Source organism: Pelophylax lessonae, assembly GCF_965119305.1.
Source record: "Pelophylax lessonae genome assembly, chromosome: 2".
In the NCBI taxonomy this organism is placed as follows: Eukaryota; Metazoa; Chordata; class Amphibia; order Anura; family Ranidae; genus Pelophylax; species Pelophylax lessonae.
In genome coordinates this window covers 338,961,579-338,970,437 of record NC_138769.1, presented here as the reverse complement: position 1 = coordinate 338,970,437, position 8,859 = coordinate 338,961,579, and the positions used below count along the sequence as shown (strand labels likewise).

Genomic DNA, 8,859 nt, shown 5'->3' with positions numbered 1-8,859 from the left:
CTACCTGATTGATACAACATCATACCTGATCGTATACACACACTGGATGTTTTAAAGTACGTTATTCCAAACAATTTAGGAATGTTAGGTGATTCATGCCCTTTATGGATTAACACCCGACTCTGCGTCAACTACGTAATTTTCCATGGGAGTTTTGCCATGGATCCCCCTCCGGCATGCCACAGTCCAGGTGTTAGTCCCCTTGAAACAACTTTTCCATCACTATTGTGGCCAGAAAGAGTCCCTGTGGGTTTTAAAATTCGCCTGCCTATTGCAGTCTATGGCGGTTCGCCCAGTTCGCCCGTTCGCGAACATTTGCGGAGGTTCGCATTCGCCGTTCGCGAACGGCAAATTTTAGGTTCGCAACATCTTACGTCAGATAGTGAAAGTCAAGTCTGTTGATTCCAATCATAGCAATGTTATGCATCAATGTGAGTCTCCATCGCCATGCTCAGAGAAGGGCCTATGCAGTCAGACCAGCTCTCAAGTTTTTTGCCTGTAAGAAGTGAGGTTATATTGCCAGGTATTTTTTGGAGGCTAATAATAATAATAATATGCAAAGGACACTACCCTAAAATTACACTGAGGTATTATGAAGTTTATTCTGCGAGATGGGATAGCAATCCTAGGCATAGAGGCCATAGTAGTCAAACCCGTGTCCCTTTTACAACTCAAATGCTGAGATTACAAACTGAAAACAGTCAGTTAAAGCAGGAAAGGCATTAGTATGTATAACGACTGAACAGACCCAAAATGGAGGTAGCCGCATGTTCACTGAGGTATAGTACTGGGGGAAACAAATCTTTTGTTAATAGCCCTTAATGAATCGCATGGATTATAAGAATTTTTGAATAAGGTTTAGATGCAAGTTTTAGAGATTTGGCCTCAATTTTTGGAAAATTATGGAGGACCTTGATGTATTTTTTTTCTTTTTTTTAGTATTTTCAAGGATAAGCCTCTGGATTTGGTGTTATGTTTATTTATTTATTTTTTTTTAAATATTTTATTTTTTTGCTTTGTTCAGGTGGAAAAATTCCAAATTGTTAGGTTTAGCCCACCTGCAAGGGGGTCATTGGTTATGTCCTAAGTTAGCAGCTGAATACAGTTTGTTTAGGACAAGAGTTCGTAGAAAGCCATAGCTGCTGGAGTTACTGTAGTTTTTATTTTCATTCAGGTGGAAAAAAATTCCAAATGTTTAGGTTTTGTCCACCTGAAAAGGGCGTTGGATTTGCATGGATTTTGTTTAAGAAAATAATTTTTGGAATGCAGCACTCACTTTAATTTTTTCTTTTTATCTTATCACGGGGATCCATTTTAAAGTGAGTTTATCACACAGAATCATGGTTGTTTTAGTAGTTTATTCAGAGTTGTAGAAGCCAGGAAAACTAAGTTCCTGGGATCCAAGGGAGGTTCTATAAGCAAACATAGCAAACTAATAGATATTGTGGATAAGAATTTGATTCTGCTCTTGATTTTCATTTCCAGAATCCTGGTGGTGCGAGATATTGGAAAGGTCTCTTGAACATGGATGAAAGATGTTTATCTGGTTGGCAGTTTGTCTGTGTCATGCTGCATAGCAAATTTGTTCTGACAAACATTCAGGGGAGAAGGGATAAACAAAAAGATACAGATCAATATGTGCAATATAAGGTTTATTGTCCCTATGGACAATTTAGTGCTAAGGCTGCATTTGAAAGACTTTGCCCGTCAACAAGACTTGTGAAACATTTTGCCGGAATCTTTCCTATCATTTACAAATGCAAACATACTGTAAATGAATGCAACAGATCTAACAGATCTAATCCTGTGAAAACAAAGGATGTAGGATATGGGTTTTTTGGTGAGGAGTTGAATGAAGGGACGTATGTTTTTAATGTGTGACATGTATTGGCATAACTGAATTAATATGGTGCAGGTAGCCAGTAGGCTGGCACTTAAATATCATAAAGTGTCTGTTGCCTAGACTAGGGAGCTCCAGATGGCACATCAACGGGGTGAAAATTTCCTTGTGGGGACGGTGTCTCAAGTTTAGCAGTCCTATAGAGAGGGTATCGGTTACAGGACATGTAGGACACCAGAGCTGGATATAGGGGCGATATACCTGGTTGATGTCTCTCCTGAGCAGTTGGAACCCTGCACAGGTGATGCCAGCGACTACTCATGAAAAAAAAAATGCTTGGTTAGAGAAAGGGGAACCCCTCCAAACAGATCTAAGCTCTTCTCAAATGCTGGCTACCAGGGTACACTATGGCTTCACCACATGGCACTTCAACAGCTCACGGTGGTTGATAAAACCCTATTACCCTATATGTGCTGAATATACACTGAATCAGGTGCAGTCTTTATACCAGTGGCTTGCTCCCCAAGGTGTGCGGACACATAATGATGTGCATTCAGGGAGCTTATTTCTGAGGAGTAACCTAAAGAGGAGGGATGTATTCAGAACTATTTTTTTTTTTGGGGAGTAGGAGCAGAGATGGGTGTTATTAATGAAGTAGACATCAGTATCTTGGGGAACAAGCTCTCCGCCATAGCTTCAGACAGTAAGCGGGGCTTTGTTATTCAGAGAGAGATTAATGACATCCTTAATAACATTCAACAAAGTCACATAAATACCCTGGTTAAAGTGGCTCAAGATTTTAGCCACCATTTTAAGAGGTTGGTAGAGAGTGTGGTAGTACAATGTAAAAACGTACTATGGGCCCTGGCGTGCACGCAGGGGCAGGCGGAATTATCAACCAACTTTAAGCTGATTGTGCAGTCTCTGTATGAGGGGCAATGGCCGTATGAGTTAGCTTCTCAGCTTAGTAAGCTTTTGCCAAAACACATCGCTTTCACTAATCCAAAGTGGTGGTCGAATGCCTGGGCAGGCTGTACAAGTTCGGATTATGAGAGCTGTTAGGCTTCCTCGTTGATCCCATATACAGAAGTACAGACTCGGTCTGTGTATTCAGCGGTGTCAATGGGCTTACTGATTGGGGATTCTACCTTGTTGCATCCGAGGCTAAACTACCCACATGTGATAAGAGAGGATAGAAGCTGGAGGCAGGTTGATATTTCCCAGTGTCAGTGGCATGATCATGATGTTCTTTGTATGCAAGGTCCATATGCAGTGGTGAACGAAAAATGCTGGGAAGACGTTTCACTCTGTGTTCTGGATGGGGAGATCATTGCTGGGAAGGAAGAACCTTGGTATTATTTGGGGCATAGACGAGTTTGTTTCTTTGTCCTAAAGGATACCAAGGTAATGTTAGTCATGGAACCAGGGTGTTCTTTGAACCTAACCATAGCTATAGGTGCATGGTGTACCCTGGGCATTGTCTCTGAAATCTAGGCACAGGGATGGAATTTTGAGGTTTGGTCATTGTTTAAAGTTTACATGTAATGTTTGACATGACATTTATATAAAAGGTTTCACATCTGTCTATGCGAATTGAGGAATGAATTGCTGCCAATTAGAAGTTCTGAAATAAATCTGACATGCCCGAATTGCGGTAAAAAGGGCCAAAGTGAGCAAGCCTGCCTAATCCTGACCCGTATACACAATGCAGGGTTATAGGAGGTTGGGAGTGGGATGCTTAATGTGGTGGGTCGCATATACAGTATCTCACAAAAGTGAGCACACCCCTCACATTTTTGTAAATATTTTATTATATCTTTTCATGTGAAAACATCGAAGAAATGACACTTTACAACAATGTAAAGTAGTGAGTGTACAGCTTGTATAACAGTGTAAATTTTCTGTCCCCTCAAAATAACTCAGCACACAGTCATTAATGTCCAAACTACTGGCAACAAAAGTGAGTACACCCCTAAGTCAAAATGTCCAAATTGGTCCCCCGTGTCAATATTTTGTGTGCCACCATTATTTTCCAGCACTGCCTTAACCCTCTTGGGCATGGAGTTCACCAGAGCTTCACAGGTTGCCACTGGAGTCCTCTTCCACTCCTCCACGACAACAGCACGGAGCTGGTGGATGTTAGAGACTGTGCACTCCTCCACCTTTCGTTTGAGAATGCCCCACAGATGCTCAATAGGGTTTAGGTCTGGAGACATACTTGGCCAGTCCATCACCTTTACCCTCAGCTTCTTGAGCAAGGCAGTGGTTATCTTGGAGGTGTGTTTGGGGTCGTTATCATGTTGGAATACTGCCCTGGGGCTCAGTCTCCAAATGGAGGGGAGCATTCCTGGTTCCCTTAATGAACTGTAGCTCTCCAGTGCCGGCAGCACTCATGGAGCCCCAGACCATGACACTTCCACCTCCATGCTTGACTGTAGGCAAGACACACTTGTCTTTGTACTCCTCACCTGATTGCTCCCACACACGCTTGACACCATCTAAACCAAATAGGTTTATCTTGGTCTCATCAGACCACAGGACATGGTTCCAGTAATCCATGTCCTTAGTCTGCTTGTCTTCAGCAAACTGTTAGCTTTTTTGTGTATCATCTTTAGAAGAGGCTTCCTTCCTGGACAACAGCCATGCAGACCAATTTGATGCAGTGTACAGCGTATGGTCTGAGCACTGATAGGCTGACCCCCCCCCCCCCACCCCTTCAACCTCTGCAGCAATACTGGCAGCACTTATACATCTATTTCCCAAAGACAACCTCTGGATATGACGCTGTACACGTACACTCAACCTATTTGGCCAACCATGGCGAGGCCTGTTCTAAGTGGAACCTGTCCTATTCAACCGCTGTATGGTCTTGGCCATGGTGCTGCAGCTCAGTTTCAGGGTCTTTGCAATCTTCTTATTGCCTAGGCAATCTTTATGTAGAACAACAATTCTTTTTTTTTTCAGATCCTGAGAGTTCTTTGCCATGAGGTGCCATGTTGAACTTCAAGTAACCAGTATGAGAAAATGAGAGCAATAACACCAAATTTAACACACCTGCTCCCCATTCACACATGAGACCTTGTAACACTAATGAGCCACATGACACTGGGGAGGGAAAATGGCTAATTGGGCCCACTTTGGACATTGTCACTTAGGGGTGTACTCACTTTTATTGCCAGCAATTTAGACAATAATGGCTGTGTAAGTTAAAATATACTAAGTATATTCCCACGCCAAAATAGAGAAACCTCTAGTTAGTGAAATAAATTAATCAAATTAGCAAATTAATAAATAAATAATTAAATGTGGTTTGCAGCTGCTATAGTAAGGTGCAAATGCTCAAAAGTGAAGTAATCTGTTTATATAGGAGGTCTTAAGATGCCTAGCCAATGACGAAATGCGTTAGATGGAACACACGTCGTGACATCACTTGAGCCCGGTGGAACACAAACCGGAAGTACCGCTTTCCACACCGCAGCTCGCACTAGTGACGGCGTTTTATCCGATTTTTTCTTAATTTACTCTTTTTTATCTACATTTTGGACCCTGTATTGGCTTATCTGGATATTGTGCAATAAAAATATTTGTTGAAAAACGGTACTGCACTATCTGGACCTTCCCTTTCTTTCATACATCCCTGATTGGAGGTTAATGATAGGAGGAGCGTTGCTGTAGGAGAAGGTGCCTATCTAGAGGGAACGTATCCCGGCCCTGGGGTCACCAAAGCCCTAATGGTTTTAGTGTCGTAAGGCACATAGGACCCATATGATCCGGTGAGTGTGAAATTCTTCTATCTTGTCTCGGTGGAGCATAAGGAGTGACACCAGGGATAGAATGAAAAACCTATTATGGAGCACCAAGCACTATTCACTGTGCACTTTATTTTGAACTTTCACCATTAAGAAGTCACATTATAATAATTTTTATACACATTACCTTTTTTCACATGAACTTTTGCACATAAATTTTATGAGAGCATCTATATACCTCATGCACTATATATGAATTTGTTAAAGTCTACTTAATTTATATTTACATGTATTATATCTAAATCTATTAATTTTTGCATTTATATGTTAAGTGTATCAATTTTAATATACCACTTTAGATCACGGGGTTTTATATGCACCTTAATAAGTTTGAATCATTTTTACAGTTTTAGGACTGTCCATATATTATGTATTTAACCACTTAAGCCCCGGAAGATTTTACCCCCTTCCTGACCAGGGGTTTTTTTGCAATTCGGCACTGCGTGACTTTAACGGACAATTGCGCAGTCGCGCAACGCTGTACCTAAACGAATTTGACGTCCTTTTTTTTCCCCACAAACAGAGCTTTCTTTTGGTGGTATTTGATCACCTGTGTGATTTTTACTTTTTGCGCTATAAACAAAAAAACAGCTCCAATTTTGCAAAAATAACAATATTTTTCACATTTTTTAATATGAAATTCCCCCCCCCCCAAAAAAAGTAAAAATCAAAATTTTTTAACATTATGGGCCAATTTATACGTATTTTGATTGGTTTGCGCAAAAGTTATTGCGTTTACTAACAAAGGGAAAGATTTTTGTCATTTTTGTTGTTTTTTTTAACGCGTAATGGCGGCGTTCTGCGATTTTTTTTGCGGGACTGCGACATTGCGGCGGACAGATTGGACCCTTGACTGACATTTTTGACACATTTGGGGTTACCAGTGACATTTCTACAGTAATCAGTGCTATACATATGCACTGTTACTATAAAATTACACTGGCAGTGAAGAGGTTAACTTTTTTTGAGAGGGAGGGGTTATGTGTATCCCGAAGGGGTGTGATTCTAACTGTGATTGGCTGTGGCTTGAGGTATAGGAACAGTGATCAACGGTCCTACATAGTAGAACCGTATGATCACTATTCCTACACAGGGGAGAATGACAGGCGGCTTGTTTACATCAGCCGCCTGCCTTTCTCCCTCTCCACCCGACGATCGCGAGTGACCGGCGGACATCGGGTCCGCCAGTCACACGTGCGTGGGGGGTCTGTGACCACGCAGGAGCGGTAGCGCGCCTCCGGCGGCGCGCGCTCGCTCGCTCCCTAGACCCTCACAGATCAGCGACGTATCCCTACGTCACTCTGCCTGTGAGGGGCTGACCGCCGACGTAAATAGTCGTGCGGCGGTCGGCAAGTGGTTAAGGTGCTTTACCCCCAACTGTTAGAGTTGTGTCAGGTTTTTTTAAACTAGAATTTAGCTTTTAGGTTCAATAGCTAGATGAAAAAAAAAATAATATCTAAAAAAAAAAAAAAGAAAATGCTATCAAGCAGCTGACTGGAAGACAAGCTGGATAAGCTAGATCCTTGCAGTTTTACCCGATAAGCTAATTTATCTCCATGACATATAAATCCAGATACTGGGCCGCAGATACTACGTCATCATACCCACATAGCCGTAGTGTCCACGTGAATGACAAGTCTGGCAGTCATTTTGATGATATCTCATATTTTATACTGCAGCATCTGCTCCAGTTTGATATAGCTTGGTAGCCAAAGAGAAACAGCTTTTCCTTCAAGAGAAGTGTGTAATCTGTAATTACTTTGGGCACACCTATTTTTTAGATGCTGTGAGTATACTTCTGAGTGGATATCTCACTAAGCTAAAAACAGCAATGGCCAGTATAGTTTCCTTTTCAGCACCATTTATAATGCATTCGTTCTTATACCTATTATATAAGCACTCATTGTTATCTTGGGTGACACATCTGACACCAAAGAGATGCCTATCCATTCTGTAGCTGATACTGTAACTAAACTGAAGGTATGTCCCCACCTGTCCACTTGTTCTATGTAAGGTGGAAGGATGTATTTTGTCTTTCACCAGCTGGGTTTAAGAAATTGTTTAATCAGGCCACAAAATAGAATTCCAGCCCATACCCACAGGACATTTATTCAATATGAGTTTTGCACTGAAACCCCCCCCCCCCCCACACAGAAGTTAACAGGTAGCCAGGTTTAACCACTTGCCTACCGGGCACTTTCACCCCCTTCCTATCCAGGCCAATTTTCAGCTTTCAGCGCTCTCACACTTTGAATGACAATTGCGCGGTCATGCTACACTGTACCCATATGAAATTTTTATCACTTTTTTCTAGGGATGCACCGAATATTCGGCGGCCGAACATAATTCGGCCGAAATTAGAGAAAATAGCACTTTCGGCGTTCGGCCGAATAAGTCAAAAGGCCAAATAATTTTGAGAGCGAACAATGTCAGCTTCCGCCCTGACCGCTCACCTTCCTCATTGCAGCTCGCGGCTCCCTTCTCACACGCCGCCGGTGTCCTGTCCGGCCGCGAGTAGGGGGTGTGACGTCACGCGCGCGTCCCGCCCCCTGCTCCGGACTGCGGCTCCTTCACACTAGGTCCACGCCCCGCCCCCCTGTTCGCAGCTTTTGGCTCTGGCTGCAGTTCAGGTATGTGATGTGGAGCTGAGCACATTTGGGGGAGAATACGGTAGCTGGCAGCTGCACAAGCATTAGTGTGCAGACTGCCATATGTTGTTGCCACTTGCCATGCTCATTACATTAGAGTGCCCTATAAAGTGCCCCTTAAAAAAAAAAAAAGAAAAAAAATGTGCCCAACAGAGTGCTCCCTTGACATAAAATGTGGCCATCAGCGTGCCCCTTATTTTATGCTAATGCTAAGGGACATGCTGATGAGCATATTTTATGTTAAGGGGCACTCTGATGGGCATATTTTATTTTAAGGGGCACGCTAATGGGCATATTTTATGTTAAGAGCAACGCTGATTTAAATGTTTTGTTTTGCCCATCAGAGTGCCCCCTAACATAAAATGTGCCCATCAGCGTGCCCCCTAACATAAAATGTGCCCATCAGCGTGCCCCCTAAAAATTGGCAAAATAAATGAAAAAAATGCGAAGCACCGCGTTCGGTATTCGGCCTTCGGCCAAGCATTTCATTATTATTCGGCTTCGGCCAAGAATTTCATTTCGGTGCATCCCTACTTTTTTCACACAAATAGAGATTTTTTTT

General features: G+C 42.5%; 1 protein-coding gene across 1 annotated transcript; it reads left to right on the top strand.

Annotated features, from left to right (window-relative positions):
- Nucleotides 1–2,198: 2,198 nt before the first annotated feature.
- Nucleotides 2,199–3,342, top strand: LOC309548104 (uncharacterized protein). The gene is made up of 2 exons (XM_082248066.1): nt 2,199–2,367; nt 2,469–3,342. The coding sequence occupies exons 1-2, from the start codon at nt 2,226–2,228 to the stop codon at nt 2,900–2,902; spliced, it is 576 nt and encodes a 191-aa protein (XP_082104192.1). The 5' UTR covers nt 2,199–2,225; the 3' UTR covers nt 2,903–3,342.
- Nucleotides 3,343–8,859: the final 5,517 nt, after the last annotated feature.

Excerpts from the sequence above, each read along its gene's own strand:
- LOC309548104 (XM_082248066.1), top strand. The coding sequence starts at position 2,226 with ATGCTGGCTACCAGGGTACACTATGGCTTCACCACATGGCACTTCAAC. Across the intron at positions 2,368-2,468 it reads CCAGTGGCTTGCTCCCCAAG|GAGCAGAGATGGGTGTTATT; the intron begins GTGTGCGGACAC and ends TTTGGGGAGTAG.